The sequence below is a fragment of the Bos mutus genome, chromosome 12 (assembly GCF_027580195.1).
Source record: "Bos mutus isolate GX-2022 chromosome 12, NWIPB_WYAK_1.1, whole genome shotgun sequence".
Taxonomy (NCBI): domain Eukaryota; kingdom Metazoa; phylum Chordata; class Mammalia; order Artiodactyla; family Bovidae; genus Bos; species Bos mutus.
The window spans coordinates 79,685,831-79,703,214 of record NC_091628.1 but is presented as its reverse complement, the minus strand read 5'-3'; the positions used below and the strand labels follow the sequence as shown (position 1 = coordinate 79,703,214).

The 17,384-nt window shown below is 43.7% G+C and overlaps 1 protein-coding gene across 1 annotated transcript in view; it reads right to left on the bottom strand.

Annotated features, from left to right (window-relative positions):
- NALCN (sodium leak channel, non-selective) overlaps nucleotides 1–17,384 on the bottom strand; it is a 286,838-nt gene that overhangs the window by 13,758 nt on the left and 255,696 nt on the right. Inside the window, exons 29-38 of the mRNA XM_005899261.3 lie at nucleotides 17,278–17,376; nucleotides 13,096–13,189; nucleotides 12,473–12,579; nucleotides 12,193–12,267; nucleotides 10,588–10,707; nucleotides 7,413–7,481; nucleotides 5,908–6,056; nucleotides 4,977–5,070; nucleotides 2,804–2,936; nucleotides 2,015–2,130 (exon numbers count right to left, since the gene is read on the bottom strand). Coding sequence (XP_005899323.1) covers nucleotides 2,015–2,130; nucleotides 2,804–2,936; nucleotides 4,977–5,070; nucleotides 5,908–6,056; nucleotides 7,413–7,481; nucleotides 10,588–10,707; nucleotides 12,193–12,267; nucleotides 12,473–12,579; nucleotides 13,096–13,189; nucleotides 17,278–17,376 — 1,056 coding nt within the window. The remainder of the gene's footprint in view (nucleotides 1–2,014; nucleotides 2,131–2,803; nucleotides 2,937–4,976; nucleotides 5,071–5,907; nucleotides 6,057–7,412; nucleotides 7,482–10,587; nucleotides 10,708–12,192; nucleotides 12,268–12,472; nucleotides 12,580–13,095; nucleotides 13,190–17,277; nucleotides 17,377–17,384) is intronic.

Genomic DNA, 17,384 nt, shown 5'->3' with positions numbered 1-17,384 from the left:
CTCCAGGGGATCGAACCCTCGTCTCCTGCATCGGCAGGCGGGTTCTTTACCACTGAGCCACTGAGGAAGCCGGGTAACAGAGCACTGTCATTTTTGCTTGGCGTTCTGTTTTCACAGCGAAAGAGCCCACAGCTAGTCCTCAGAAGCTGCCATAAACCAGCAGAGCAAGGAAGCTGCTGGGCTCTGGAGGCAGGGTGGGTCTGCACACTCGGAGGAGACCGGGATGAAGGGCTGGCTCCTGGGAGCTTCTGCGGGGACTTCTCTGGTTCTGGGGGTGGAAGGGGGGCAGGTAGGGACATCCCAGCCACAGCGGGACAGCCCAGGAGCCAGGAGGGGCAGAGGTCACCCTCCGTCTCCCCTAGCACGGCTCCCACTTTACGGTCTCTCCCTGGTGCCTGTCGCATGGACTCAGCCTGTGCCCATATTTGTCTAACATGTGAGCCGAGAGGAGAGTGATGCACTGAGTAGAGAACACGGGGCCCATGTGGGCATGATCGTCCTCTTCACTTAGTCCAGATGCTGGGCATGGCTAATTATGGATTCTGAGTTGCTCTTCTGCCGAAACACCGCTCCTTTCCGGGTCCTCTCCAGCAAGAGGGCAATCCCATCCAGGAAGACCGGCTCCCAGCAGATCCAGACTCCGAACCCCTAACACGGGTCACTCCCTTCGGGGCAACAAAACCTGCAGTGCCAGCCTGGCTCTGACTTTGAATGGAGGAACTGGGAGAGAGGTAGGGAGGCTGGCAACCTGAGAATTCCTGCCAGTTACTGACATCCACATGTGTGAGCGGTGTGCCGACATGCGTGTGTGTCCACGGAGGGCAGGTCCCTGCATGCGGCAGTGATGGAGAGCTCAGCAGATCAGGTGAGATGGAGAGGGGGCCAGACACCTGCTCAGCCAGGTCACTGTCTTGGAAGGAACCCCCCAGACCAGTGCCTGGGGCGGTGGGGGCACCAGGGGGAGAGAGAGCACAGGCCCTGGGGAAAGCCATGCGCTGCTCTGCAGACCCCAGCTCTGGTCCAGGAAACCCCCTCCGCTCTGCTTCTGGCTCCTTGGCCTCTGTGTCTGCAGTCAATTCTTCCAGAAACCCTTTCCAGATCTTCCCCCAGGTCTGCCCGTGGCTGAACTTCTCTCGTTCCTCAGATGTTAAGTCAAATAACACCTGCTCAGCCAGGCCTTCACGACCACCCTACTAAAACATCTGCCGCCAACTCCAGCCACTCTACCATGTCACATCTTCTTCAAAGTGTTTATAGTTTCTTGAAATAAAAATAATCTTTACAATCATTACTGTCTCACTTTTTATAGTTTGTCTCCCTGTAGGCTCTGTGAGCACAGGAACCTTGCCATCTTGTTCACAGGCACATCCCTGGTGCCTAAAACTGTGCCTGAGGGTTTGCGAGGCTGAAGGAGGAAGAGGAGGAAGGGGAGGAAGGAGGGGGATGGGTAGGAGGTGAGGAAGGAAGAAGGGGGGAGAAGAGGGAGAGGGGTTGGGGGGTCAGGGAGGGGCGGGGGAGGGGAGGGGGCAAGAGCAGCTGCTGCTCTAACTCTAGGAAATCTTGGATAAGATTTATGATGAAAACATCCAAATGGTAAAGTCCAAAATGGCAACTTTCAGAAACCACTTAAATAACTCCTTTGCACTTCTAATCAGAATTGCTGTTTGAATCTGCCTTACAGATCACTATGGTGATGTAAACCTCACCCCATCCTGCCCTGAGCCCAGGTTGGCCTCTTTAGAGCTCCCTTAGTTTCTTCTCCTTGCTGACCTTCTGAATGTCGGAAGGAGAGGACACTTACGGTTGGAAAGAACAGGACGGGGAGCTCTTTTGTCCCTCTCCCCTCCTAGCGTATCCTTCTAAATTGTCAATGACAGCTTTCTGCAATTCAGCAATGGCCGTTCAATCCAAATTCAATACATGTCAACTGTCAACCACAAAACCACTGAAAAGTTTGCAATAAGGCAGTAAGTGTCTTTGGGGTAGGGCATGAGATAATAATCGATTCTCTCACCTCTCTTTTATCATCCACCATGTTCCATATGATTTGAAAGTGGCGAAGATCATTGTAACTTAAAAGCTGGTCTTCCTCAGTGGAATAAAACAAGGAGAAATTCTCCACAATTATGGCTAAAGAAAAAAAAGAAAAGAAAAGAAAAATGAGGATGTTAGGCAATTATGCTAATCTGTCATTTTTCCCAAAAAGTAAAACATCGATTATAAATAATGAATTTTATCACCTACATTATAAGCCAAATTTTTAAAGAGCTTTTAGTACGGTTTCGAGTTGGCATGTTTTACACTTGGATCAGGCTATTCATCCAGCTCCTGCCTTTCCAAAACACGAGGGTCATGAGCATAAACATGCATTCTGTGTCTATAGCTGCTCACGCCAGCTGGCTTCAACTCTTTGTTGAGAGTTCCAGGGCACTTTTAAAAAGTCAGATTGAGTTCTGGTGGCCCCACAGCTGGGTGGACAACGTATATCTTTTGAAAACATAATTGTGATGTTTCAAGGCGGCAAAGGTAGCCTTTTCTGATATTTGTTCAACTGAACCCATGAGAAGAGCTTTTGAAATTAATGGACATAATAAATAGGACAACTCTTGAAATTGCAATCAACTGTCATTTATGTGCCTTCCAAAGGTCTTTTCACTTTCTGGACCATGAGGCAACAATTTATAATTAATGCCATAAAACACCCACCCCAAGCAACCCGCGATAATTACTTGGAAATTGTACATAATTATCTAACAACCTGAGTTTAAAGAGATTGAGAAAATATTCAACGAGCATCACTTACCTACAAGCAGATTTAGCATGATGTAGGCAATGATGACATAAAATGAACAGAAATACATAAGTGCCCCGGCATAATTTCCACAGTCTGTTGCCCAGTATGTAAATTCATCAGGAGTACAAAAGGGGGGCTGGACCTGTGGGGCCATGGCAGGGAAGGGGGGGGGGCCAGGGTGAGAACAGAAGAGAATATAAATTCCCCTTATCTAACTGTAATTGTGAACATATTCCTAACAATATAAAATATAATTAACTTCAAAGTGATCTCTCAGAGCCCCATACACTGGGTACACCATCTGCGGTCAAAATCAAAAAGAATATTTCATTTATGCCATGCTTTTGGTCTTGCAGAATCCCAAGTTCATTGCCATTTGAGAAGCACAACAAAAATGAAGTCGCTTCTCCCAAGAGACACGTTCTGCCACCTCCACTAGCTCCAAAGAGCCAGCAGTCGTGATGCAAAACGCAGAAAGTCAGATGAAAAGGCGTTTTAAAAAATTCTCTGAGTTCAGTAATGGCTTAAGATTTAGGAAGATTCGAGCTACACAGCAAATTCACATGCAGATTATGTACGAAAAAGCCAGAATCCTAATACTTGGAGCATCACTATGAGACGTCATTAAATGGCACAAGATTTCGGGTTATCAAAAGCCTTCTTTTTTTTTGATGTGGACCCTTTTTAAAGTCTTTATTGACTCTGTTACAATATTGCTTCTGTTTTATGTTTTGGGTTTTTTTTTTGGCCTCAGGGCCTGTGGGATCTTAGCTCCCTGACCAGGGATCAAATCCGAACCTCCTGCACCAGAAGGCGAAGTCCCCACTGGACCACCAGGGGAATCCCTAAGCTTGCCCAGTCTCCACTGGCCCAGTAAAACTCACACCTTTCTGAGAAACTTCCAGGTTTCTTTTGGTCAGAGAGACCTAGGTCTTTCTTCTACGTTTCCACGGCCTTCTGCTTGTTTATTTTTTTATCTAGAATTTAATCAATTCTGCCTTGTATTATTTTTGCTTTGGTACATTCTCACTCATACATAAAGTTCCCGAGCTCCTCCTCTGTGCCTGGTTTATCCCCAGGCCCCTCCCCTCCTCCCTGCTGCTGACAGTCTAGAGTCCTGCGGTCCACCTGGTAGCCGCCAACTCCACATCAGTGACAGTCAAAGTGTTAGTCGCTCAGTCGAGCTGGACTCTTTTGTGACCCCATGGACTGTAGCCCTCAGGGCTCCTGGGTCCAAGGGATTCTCCAGGCAAGAATACTAGACGGGTTGCCATTTTCTCCTTCAGGCTATCTCCCCGACCCCGGGATCGAACTTGGGTCTCCCGCATTGAGAGGCAGATTCTTTACCATCTGAGCCACCAGGGAAGCCCACTCCATGGGGCTATCTAATTTCAAAGTTATGTTCATTAACAGTCAATACAATTAAAATACGATTGAAAATTCACTTCCTCGGTTGCACCAATCGCACCTCGGGGGCTCAATAACCACACAGGAGTGGTGGCCACTGAACCGCCATGTTTGCAGAAATTCTTTTTTCAGTTGGTCTGGAGGGTGAGAGGGAGATGAAATGAACCAATCAAGCTGATAACTCACTACAGTTGTGCAACACACAGCCAAGAAGAAATACAGAACACCTGGAGAACACAGAATGCAGTCTTAGTGTTGGGCAGGGTTCCTGAAGGAACTGGCTTTGAACTGAGACCTGAGGATGGTGAAGACTTAGCCCCTAGAAGTGAGGATACCTGGGGAAGAGTATGGCTCGGAACCCCTGATATAAGCTGCTCGAGAATGCCTTGGACTCGCTGAAGCCCTAGCACCTAGTACAGGGGCCAACACAAAAACAGGGGTCTAGTGAGTATCTGTTGAAGAAATTAAATCAAAGAATCAGAACTCTCCTCTTTGAACTTGACTGCCAGAATGTCAAAGATGGAGGGACAGAACAATGCTCAAATGACACAAATTTGTTGAATGGAACTACAATAGCTTGAGTTGGGTTCACTGGATATCTTTCTTGTATGTGTATATACTGTAATTTAAGAGGATGCAGCTTTATGGATTAAAGAGCCAGGATATGTGTTTTGTATACAGTCTTGACACTACAAGAATGATGGTGCCATTACATCACCAAGGAGTTTCATCTGCTTCTAAGTCTAGGCTTTCTTAGTAATGAAGAGACATTTACCATACAGTCGTGCATGATCTTATTCCAATCTTCTCCTGTGACAATTCGGAACAGTACAGTAATAGCTTTGCCAGCTGAAGAAAAGTTTGCATGCCTAATTTGAGGAAAAGCAAACAAACAATGTGAGTGATATGGTTTGTCAGGAAGTAGGAAGGGTTGTCACCATCAAAACAGGTGGATTTTGGAGCAAATTTGGTTGCTAAGCTACCATTTCCAAAGGTTACAGCCTCTTATTTGTTTGTTATTTATACTTGCCTCCAAGTAGAGCTATCTCAATAGCTCAACCCTAGCACAGCGCCAACAATTTATTGCCATTCATCTTGAATGACTGGGAAAGCAAGCGTTGACAATTAAAACTGATTCCTTCTTTTACAAGGATTATGCTATAAAAGATGTAACCACCATGTATCAAATAAGTAGTCTCTGCAACATGATACATTTAATTTTTTTTCTGTTAGGACTTCAGAAAAAATACTCTGATACAGTTCCACGAAATTTAAGACAATCTTTGAAAAATGCTTTTCATGTATAATTATCATTTGTGGGTTCTAAATTACAATGCTTGTCTTAAAAAAAGGAAAAATCCCAGAGCCATCTCAAAATTGTTTAATTAAAAAAAATAATATATCACTTCTGGCAGTATGTAATAGAAAAATTTCTGGAATTTACCAGGCATTAGACGTGGTTATTTCTGCATGGGGATGGAATTATGAGTTCTTTTTGTTTTCTTTTATTTCTGAATTTTCTAAAGTTTCTAAAGTAAGCATGCATACTGTTTTCAATGAGAAAAACATTATTTAAAATTTGGTCATTTTACTTTAATTTTCAAATAATTGCTTCCCTATCTTTGTTTAAAACATGTACATATTTACTCATGATTTCATTACTAAAAAAGTTTACTATTTGAATACAAAGATAAATATACACCAACCTGTTAATGTTTTCTCCATATTTCACAGTACCAAATAAGACAACCCCAGCGAAAGCATAACACAGCAGCAATAGGAACATGCCCACTATGATAAAGAAGCTTTTATACATGCTGACAACCACCGTCAGGAGAAGCATCTTCAGTGTTACCTGAATGCAGAGGAAGGATTTGAAGATGGGGTGGGGAAAGAGAGAAAAAGAGAGAGATACAGGGAATATTCAATTCACAAGCCATCTTGGGAAGGACATACCATTTAAGCAGTCTGACACAAAAGTGATTTACAAGGATATCATTTGAAAGTTGCTTGCTCAGTGGTAAAGAAACCGGGAAGATCCCCTGGAGAAGGAAACCCACTCCAGTATTCTTGCCTGGGAAATCCCATGGAGAGAGGGGCCTGGTGGGCCACAGTCCATGGGGTTGCAAAGAGTCAGACACAACTCAGCAACTGAACAACAACATTTGGAAGTTGCTTGCTATTTTGTATTAAATTTGAATATTATTAAAATCATTTGACATAGAGAAATTCTACTTGTATCTCAAACTTCAGCCTCTTTTGCCAAATTAATGAAAGTTCCACCCCAATATTTTTAGCCTCCCATTTTTCTCTTCTCTTGCTCACTGATTCTCTGTGATGCCTTCTGTATATTTTTGGCTGAAAGCAAGTAGACTCAGGATTCTTATACAAATAGACATTCACAAAAACAAAACCTGAACAATGGAAAATACCAAATAACCATCAAATACAAAATATATTGATTATGTGGAAATATGGACTATATATGAGATAAAGTGAGTAACAAAAAAAGGAAACTGTGCCTTAAACATGAAAAATACACGTGTAATGTGTTGAGCATTAACAAGGATATCAAGAAATGTGGAATCACAGGATCATGAATGTTTGTTGAAGATTCTCCTTCTTTGCATTGAAAATGACTTGTGTGTGTGTGTGCTAAGTCACTTCAGTCATGTCTGACTCTTTGTGACGCTATGGGCTGTAACTCACTAGGCTCCTCTGTCCGTGGGATTCTTCAGGCAAGAATACTGGAATGGGTTGCCATACCCTCCTCCCGGGGATCTTCCTGACCCAGGGATTGAACCCGCATCTCTCATGTCTCCTGCATGGGCAGGTGTGTTCTTCATCACCAGCCCCATCTGGAAAGAACCACCCCCCGCCCAGATGACTTACCTCTATGAAAAATAAAAACAATAAAAATAAGCATTGAGAAAGACCATTAGTTTTTGCTTTCATGCTTGATATGTTATCTTTAAATGATGACTGAGTTCACTTAGCAAATGAGAAGAATCAATAAAACAACACAAATGTCAGGAAACATATCACAAGATAACTAAGCAACCGATTCATTATTTGCTCATTTTGACTTATGGTGTCTAGGAATTTTTTAGCTGCAGCCCTAGAGACCCAGAAGGGCAGCCACAGCCAGCTAGTCATTCTCCTTCCTTTGGTGTACATGTGACCTTTGACAGCATCTTCACAAGGTACTCACATGCTTCCCGCAGATGGAGAAAAACCGGAAGACAATCACACACGCTCCCATCATGTAGGTGTACGCGTTCTGCAATTTAAATGGAGAGCCCCTTGTAATTTGCACGAAAGATCTTGTTACAGTCCCATCTTTCATTTTAAGCCTTCTGTGAAGTCTACTGAATAATGAGCTTAATAAAATGTGAAAATTCCTCTTAAGAAATTTATCTTAAAAAGGTGCTGAAAAGGTCACCGCCAAAACTCATGAATAAGTATTAGCTATAAAATCAAACCTTAAATGGAACTTTCATCTCTGTGTCGCTCAGCTGAACTCTGTATTTTAAAACTTACTTTACATATTGATAAAATAGTGACCAGATCCTTGCAGGGGCGGGAAGTCCCTAGGATAACAATGCAACAGGAAGAAGTCGAGGGAGACAGCAGATAAAGGGATCCCGGCTTCTTCTTCCAACCAGATGGGGTGCTGATGCAGAAAGAGACTGTGCGGTCAGCTCCAGCTTCCTTCTCTGTGAAGGTCTCCTCTGGAGCCCAGCCGGCCGCATCCATGTTAGTCCACGCTGATTTCAGAGAAGTCCCCTCCCTCTCAGAAACACACCCAGCTCTTCCTTCAAGCATGTGATTAGCAGCAAGAGATGAGTCTGTGTGGTCCATGATGAAGAGAGCTTCATCTGAGAACAAAGCCCACCAGCTACAACCTCAGTGACAACGGTGGCATTAAGCTGATGTCAAAGCTTGATTATTCCCCAGGGAACTTTGCTTAGTCAAATGACGCCCATCACAGGTGGGTCCCCGGCAAGGGAAGCTCCTTGGTGAGGGGCAAGGAAATGAAATTGAAGCTCCAATACTTTGGCCACTTGATGCAACAGTCAACTCATTAGAAAAGACCCTGATGCTGGGAAAGACTGAAGGCAGAAGGAGAAGAGGGCGACAGAGGATGAGACGGTTGGATGGATCGCTGATGCGATGGACGTGAACTTCAAGAAACTCTGAGAGATGGTGAGGGACAGGGAAGCCTGGCGAGCTGCAGTCCATGGGGTCACAGAGTCGGACATGACTTGGCAACTGAACAACATCAACAACAAGGAAATGAATGAGTCTGCACAGGAGCGTCTTGGGATGGGAACAAGGACTGCACCTTCCTTCACAACAGTCTGCTGCAGAACAGAACGGAGAAGGAACGTTCTTCAAGGACCACAGGTTCTCAGAGAAGGGCAGGAGCAGTCAGGCAGAAGGGTGAGCTGGTCTTGCAGGCATGAGATATTCTCTTTGGGGACATCCAGAATTAGGACGCTTACTCACCGTCCTGCTTGGACTGAGTAGCTTCTGGCTACAATTTGTCTGGAGAAAGAGACAAGCATGGACTTTGCTGCTCCTTCTTGCTGTGTGAGCCCAAAGCCTGGTGTAGATACCTTCTTTCTTTGCATTCTGGAAGGGATGACACCCCACGCTCCCAGGATGAGGACCCAATCCTTTACCTGAACTACAAGGTCCGAGAGGTCTGACACATTTTTTTTTTCATTTTATTTTTTTCAAACTAGCTTTATTTATTAGAGTATAATTGTTTTACAATGTTGCATTAGTTTCTGATGTAAATAACCTTAATCAGCTATATGTATACATACATCCCCTCCCTCGTGGGTACCCCTCCCTCTCCCCCATGCCATCCCTCTAGGGCACCACAGAGCACCACGCTGAGCTCCCTGTGCTCCTCTCCCCCATGCCATCCCTCTAGGGCACCACAGAGTGCCACGCTGAGCTCCCTGTGCTCCTCTCCCCTATGCCATCCCTCTAGGGCATCACAGAGTGCCACGCTGAGATCCCTGTGCTCCTCTCCCCCATGCCATCCCTCTAGGGCACCACAGAGCACCACGCTGAACTCCCTGTGCTCCTCTCCCCCATGCCATCCCTCTAGGGCATCACAGAGTGCCACGCTGAGCTCCCTGTGTTCCTCTCCCCCATGCCATCCCTCTAGGGCATCACAGAGTGCCACGCTGAGCTCCCTGTGTTCCTCTCCCCCATGCCATCCCTCTAGGGCACCGCAGAGCACCACGCTGAGCTCCCTGTGCTGTGCAGTAGCTTCCCAGCAGCTGTGTCACACGTGGTAGTGGATTTATGTCAGTGCTTCTCTATCAGTTCATCCCCCTCTCCCTTTCCCACCTTGTGTCCATAGATCCGTTCTCTGTGTCTCTACTCCTGCCCTGAAAGGAGGTTCATCAGTACCATCTGTCTAAATTTCATATGTATCAGTCCAGTCCAGTCGTTCAGTCATGTCCAACTCTTTGTGACCCCACGGACTGCAGCAGGCAGGCCTCCCTGTCCATCACCAACTCCCAGAGTTCACTCAAACTCATGCCCATTGAATCAGTGATGCCATCCAACCATATCATCTTCTGTCATCCCCTTCTCCTCCTGCCCTCAATCTTTCCCAGCATCAGGGTCTTTTCAAATGAGTCAGTTCTTTGCATCAGGTGGCCAAAGTATTGGAGTTTCAGCTTTAGCATCAGTCCTTCAAGTGAACACCCAGGACTGATCCCCTTTAGGATGGACTGGTTGGATCTCCTTGCAGTCCAAGGGACTCTCAAGAGTCTTCTCCAACACCACAGTTCAAAAGCATCAATTCTTCGGCCCTCAGCTTTCTTTATAGTCCAACTCTTACATCCATACATGACCACTGGAAAAACCATAGCCTTGACTGGATGGACCTTTGTTGGCAAAGTAATGTCTCTTCTTTTTAATATGCTGTCTAGGTTGGCCATAACTCACACACACACACACATATATATATATATATGTGTATATATATATATATATATATATATATATATATGACCAGTAGCATTTGATGAATACAGGTCCTAAGTTCCAGGCTGTGAGGTTCTTGACAGCGGTACGGTCTTTGTCTTGCCCATGACATTCTTCTCGATTCCTGGCATAGTGACTTGCAGCTCTTTAATGCTCTGAACCATCTGTCATGTAAATGAGTCTGAGTGACTCAAAGCCCACCTGGGCTTGGCACAGCCCCTGACGCTGAAGGTAACAACTGTTTTGAGGACACCCAGTATCTTTCTGAGCACAGAAATCCCGTCCTAAAGCAAGGTCTGGACAGAAATGGGACTGGAAACAGGACTACCTGAACTGAAATTACCAACTAAAATGAACTTCAGTGATATGCTTACCAGGAGGGCGAAGTGAAGGACCACCCAGACAACGCCCAGTGACGTCACCAGCAGATCGTACCGATTTCTCCTGCTTTGCCAGAAGCCAGCAGGAGACATTGCCATGATCTTCATCGTAACCTAGAGGAAAGCGATGAAGATGGTGAGCTGAGGCTGGGTGTTCACAGCACATATTTAGATGTCCTAACTTGAAGCACATTATATTTTAAAGGATGTAGAAACCAAAGAGAAGTCTTTATTACTGATGCGTTAATGGCTTCCCTGGTGGCTCAGACGGTAAAGCGTCTGCCTACAATGCGGGAGACCTGGGTTTAATCCCTGGGTTGGGAAAATCCTCTAGAGAAGGAAATGGCAACCCACTCCAGTACTCTTGGCTGGAAAATCCCATGGACGGAGGAGCCTGGTGGACTACACTCTCTGGGGTCGCAAAGAGTCGGACACGACTGAGCGACTTCACTTTCTTTCACTTTCTTTCTTTCTGGGTATATACGTGTGTGTGTTTATATATAAACAGGTTCCCCTGGTGGCTCAGTGGTAAAGTATCCACCTGCCAAGTTTTCATCCCTGAGTCAGGAAGATCCCCAGGAGAAGGAAGAGGCAACCCACTTCCGAATTCTTGTCTGGGAAATTCCATGGACAGAAGAGTCTGGCAGGCTACAGGGCATGGGGTTGCAAAGAGTTGGACACAACTTAGCAGTTAAATAACAACAACAAATATATATATAAATACACACTGCTGCTGCTGCCAAATCGCTTCAGTCGTGTCCGACTCTGTGCGACCCCATAGACAGCAGCCCACCAGGCTCCCCCGTCCCTGGGATTCTCCAGGCAAGAACACTGGAGTGGGTTGCCATTTCCTTCTCCAATGCATGAGAGTGAAAAGTGAAAGTGAAGTCGTTCAGTTGTGTCTGACTCTTAGCGACCCCATGGACCGCAGCCTACCAGGCTCCTCCAGCCATAGGATTTTCCAGGCAAGAGTACTGGAGTGGGTTGCCATTGCCTTCTCCAATAAATACACACATATATATGCAAATCTATATTCTCCACACTCTTTTCTCCTTCTTTTATGAAGAAGGACACTAGTTCTGACTAGTTAGACTAGTTCTGATAGCAGGACATTTTTCTTCCTCAAGTAAAAGGCCATAGATTTTGGGAAACATCAAGCGGTACAGGGTGAAAAAAAAATCTGCTTGCTTTTCAAAGAGGACTGCACTGGAAATTGATGTGATATGGGCCATATATTCAAATAATCTTGCCTGGGCCAACTCCCTTTGCCACCACATTGCAATTTGAGTCCCTGAATGATGTTGGTTCGTGCCATTCACTATAAGTATTGGAACTCACCTAACTAGACAGGCTGCCGTTCAGATACAACAATAAACAGCAGTCAGCAATTCTTGTAGTTAGAAAAAAATGGAAATATAAAGTGAAGTGTTTGTTTAAGCTAGAACAGCCTGAAAAGGAAATATTCTAAGAGCATGCCGTTCCCTTCCCTCTAAGAGGACTTCAAAAGCCATGGAACACATAGCAGAAAGGAAGTGCCCCTGAAGGAGAAGATTGTTGAGAAGGTGTGCTGTGGACCCCGGCTCCAGCTGACCCATGTACCTCCAGAACAAAGATGAACGTGAAGACGACCGACATGGTGGCCAGAGGGACAGTCACCGGGTCCTCGACGTCCCACTGGAACAGAAACAGCATTCAGGTCTGTGTCCGCATCCATCAACACAGGAACACTCGCCCCTCCTCCTCCCATCTGAACACAATTGCGAATTTTAATTTTTTATAAATGCAGCCTGTAACTGGACATGGCTGCCTGAAATGTTCTTGGACCCACCGATGAGTAAACAATTTCACTCCCAGGGTCTTTAGGGGTGTAATAAAGTACCTTGACGGACAGCAACACCGACTGAGCCAGGACCAGTAATGCGATTGTCCTCTTAAAAAATGGATGCTGGGTTATGTCGTACATCTTAGCTCTAAAACCATCATTATCTGAAACAGAAAGGTTTAGGCAAGGGCCTTTTAGACATAGGTCACATTTATATTCTTGCCTTTCATTTTTCTTTAATGCTCATCTTAAAACCCATTGCATTTTTTTTTTTTTTTCCTACAGTTCAATCGCTTGTAAAGTGTTTTTCAGGAATGGCTGGGTCTGAATATTTAAAAAGACGGTGCACGAAGCCGTCTGTATTGGAAGGAGAAGCGCATCATTCAATTTCTGTCAGTTTAATACATTTCACTCACGTGTTTAAAAGGCAAGCACAAATATATTTTATTTAAAAATTCATTTTTTCATTAAGGCTTATCCTGAGAGCACTGAAGCATGGCCTTTGGGTGGTTGATTTTAATAGCCTACGGAGAGATCTGTAGTTTGGAGCCTGTTTCTATGTTAACTTATGCAGAACCGCCTAGTGGCCTCGCGATTATTATTTTAATTGAAATCTTAGACTCCTGGGGAATCAGGAACACTAGTGCCCAACATGAATAAAATCAGAGCATCTTTGATACCCGGGCGAGGTGGCAGATGAAGAGGCTGTGCTATCTTCAGTCGACTCTTCAAATCTTCCCATCTTCTCTGATCTACAGTCAGCAGAGCCGTCCCCTTAATAAACAAAGGAAAGCAGAGAGAGACCCTTTGTCGTGTGTTCCATGCCAAGGACACTGCAAACGCGCTGCTGCTACTCACAGGATGGACGTGGGTTTAAGACAAAGACATTCTTCCAGTACCGCAGTGGCTGGATAAACATGGTCAGAATTCTCACACGTGTTCTTGAGAGGAATTCCAGAAAGGAAGGGCCGTGGGATTAGAGAACATTCAGCAGCCTTCAGCTGGCATCTTTGAACATGTATGAGACTCAGGTTTGGGAAAAATCTAAAGAAGGTTTTCAATATGATTTTATTTCCAAAAAGGAGTACTTACTCTAACAGTGGTTAGTTCCCTTCCCTTTCGTTGGAGAAAATGCTGCAGCGACATGACAGCTTGTCAAAGCTTCTGCTTCTGGTTAAGGCTATTGTGTCTTTTGAGAAATCATTCTGATATATGCCATCGTGAGACTTTATTTTTAAGTGGTTTGAGGTCAGAGAATTTAGATCTTTAAGAAATTAGCCTTGCGACAACCAATTAATGAGATCGGATATTGTTATGTAACAGAGCACTTTATTACAACGCACATGAATTTATTATGTCACATTTCATTACATTATATTATAAAGACAGAAGTATAATTTAAGAACCTCTGGAGGAGGGCATGGCAACCCACTCCAGTATTCTTGCCTAGAGAATCCCACGGAGAAAGGAGCCTGGCCGGCTGCAGTCTACAGGGGGGCAAAGAATTGGACACGACTGAAGCAACTGAGCGCTCATGCATAATTTAAGAAACTGGGAAAAACACCTTCCCGCTCCCATCGTGCCTTACCTGACACCAAGCTAACGGTCCCTGAGGGGCACCCTTCTCACTGCATCTTCAGACTTTTGACACTTACGTGTGCATACATAAAAATGTGTTTGTTTTGAATTTTAAAAATTATGTAATGGTATTCTACGTCTGGTAACTTATGTAGTTTTGTTTTTATCTTCATTGAACATTATGTTTTCCATACAACTAGATACTAGATCTGATTAGTTTATGTTAACCGCTCACATCATATCCCACTGTACACATCTGTCAGAAGTTATCATTTTAGGCTTACAGACTATAAACAATGCTGCCATGAAGACATGTGTACTGTTTCATGGGAAACGTCTTGTTCTGTGCTCAATCTCTAAGAGAGGAACTGCTGGGGTCTAGAAGTTTTCGTATTTCCACATTTACCAGAGATTTCCAAAAGAGCAATAATCAACAACGTTGGTTTCAATCTACAAGTGTTCCCATTTCCTTATATTCTGGCCCGTACTTGACTTTATCAGATATTTTAATTTGGAAATTTGATGAGTGTGAAATGTATCTGATATAGCTTTAATATTAATGAGATGAAACATTTTAATATGTATAAATGGTGATTCCCATGTGTTCCTTTGAGAATTGCCTGTTCATATTCTTTGCTCATTTTTGTATTTGGATATTACTTTTGATGTTTTGTAGAAATTCTTAATATATCCTGGATACTAATCTTTGGTCAGGTATGTGAATTATAAATATTTTCTCAGCTTTATTTTTTAAAATTTTGCTTAATATGTCCTTCATCATTCAGAAACTTTTCCTTTTAATATAACCTGACTTGTAAATTTTTTTTTCTATATGGATTTCACTTTGTGGTTAATGTCAAGAACTCTACAACTATTCCAGGGTCAAAAGCAGATTCTCCATGGTTTAAAAATGGCTTAAATTTTGTTTTTCATAGTTGGGTCTTTCATTGATCTGGAATTCATTTTTGAGTATGCTGTAGGGCAGGAATCTCAGTTTCTGAGACCTAGACAGTCAGTCAGTTACTGCAGCATCACTATGGGTAGTCTTATCTTGGCCACTGACCTGTGCTACTTCTGTTCCATATACACATGGCCTCTCCTAGGGCTCTGTGTTCTATTCTGAAAGCCTAACTTTCATCCCTGTAACACTGACAATGCTGTTTTACTTACATGGCTTGCTTTTCCACATTTTTGTTCATGCTTACCTCTGCCTGAGGCTTATCAATCTAATTTAGTGTAACAAACCAGCTTTTACCATTCTTGGGCTTTTCTATAAGTTACTTTGGGTTCAATACCATTAATTTCTGTTCATATGTTTGTTATTTTCTTCCTCTCATTTTCTTCTATCTCACTTTGTTACTCTGGTTATAATTTATTGATTTGTATATTTGGCACATTAATATTTGATATTTCTCTAATATGTACATGTAAGTACATTTCCATCTAATTACTGATTTATATATACCTTGTGAGTTTTTATGTTATTTTTATAAACAATTTATCTAAAGGCTTTGAGATTTTCTATCACAAAAAACAGTCTTTCCTAAAAGGTTCACATAATTGAGAAATTTACATCTCTAATGAACTGATCATGTTTTAATGTCTGTTATACAGTTTCTTCCATTTTTCCCTTTTCCTAAGAGCCCATCTGAGCTGACATCCACTCTCTGTTCTCTCAGGCCAAGAGGTTTCTTTCTTTCTTCCTTCCAAACATCAATATAGCCAAGACCTCTGGTTATTCTGCTTACTTCAGCCATTCCTCTAAGTTCAAGGGCTGCAATTAATTACGCACCTGCCTTCACTTACTTGATATTTTATGTTGTTTCATTTATGTAACTGAATCGAACCGAATTCATCTGCAATCAGATCTACTTGCTCAGAGGGCCTGGGAAGGTGTTCTGGGCAAGCAGTCCCTAATCTCTGTCAACTGACTCATTAACTTCAGCCTGGGTCTTGGAATTCTCAGTGTCTGCTCCCTGGCATGGCTCAAAGGCATCTAAAAAGATCCATTGTCCTCTTCCCATGTGATATCAAATGGAACACACGGTAGGGCTTAAAGAAACTCACTTATGAATGTGGGAACGTAAAACAGGGGGCTGGGCCAAATGATCTCTATTTTTCTCTCTCTCTAAATTCAGTGTTTCCATGAGCTGGAGTATCATTGGAGGCCAGAGAGGAGATTTTCAAGTGGTACCCTTTGAAAGGCGGAACGAAATGACATCCTCATTAGGCAGACATCAAAGGTGGCAATTGGCTGAGTCGCTGGTACCACACACGTGGAGAGCCTGGGGGGACGTGAGTGAGACAGTCCACATGCAGTGATGCAAACCAAAGGGCCCTGAAGTGAAGGCATGCAAACCGGTCCCAGCTATGAGTGATGAGGAACGGTCTGGTTCGAGGCAGGTAAGTCTAGCTTTAATTCAATGCAGAGCAACAGGCGACATTTTCACACCCTTGAACGACCTGTCAGTAATGGGCTGACATGTAATGGGCCCCACTGGTGAATCCTGGCCCCATCGTCTACTCTTTCCAAACCCCTACACAATGGTTTCACCCCTCTAGTCTGCATTTTAGAGTTGTGAGACTCGAGACATGCCCGTGGAAAACCTCAGTGATTCCAGAGGAAGATCCACCCTAATCGAACAGAGGACATCGCAGCCACGTCCAGAAGAACGACAGGCAACGTTTCTCCCAAACTCTTTTTGCCAGGAAACTACACTTGCTATTTTCCCTTTGTGAGCTCTTGTACTGCTCATTAGAGCTGCTAGAAACTCAGCATGCATCCCGAACTCATAAAGGATGCAAAGTTTTCTGTGAAATCAGACAAATCTTCTTTTATCCTAGGAATTAGGATTTCAAAACTTCTACTGCAAGTCCCCACCCACACCTATCAAAATTCTGAGTTCACCTACAGACTCACCAAGAAGCATCCAATTCACATTTTGTGAAAGTAATATAACCTGCAATCAGTGCTTTGGTTTCAGCTATTGTATTTTAATAACTCGCCTCCAGCCTTTCAATTCGGACAATAGGAGATGAGCTTTCTCAGTCCCAGGGAAATTAATGACACCCTTACCAAAAGAGAAGATTTAGCAAGAGAATCCTGCTCTTCAATACTGTGCCTGAAAGGCAGCAATGAGGTAGCTTGTAAAATAGTTATGGAGATTATTTACACCAGTCACATCACAGTTTAAGGCGACTTCATGCCGGGTACGAAAAACAGGACTCAAAGTGAGCTGCTAGGAAAGAATAAACCCTGCAGAATTCAAACCAAGAATTCTTACCTTGTTTTCATTGAAATTAGCAATAACCACTCCAACAAAAAGGGTCAGTCCAATCATGCAACCCAGGAATACAAAAACATGAATATAGATTCCATGCATCTGTATAA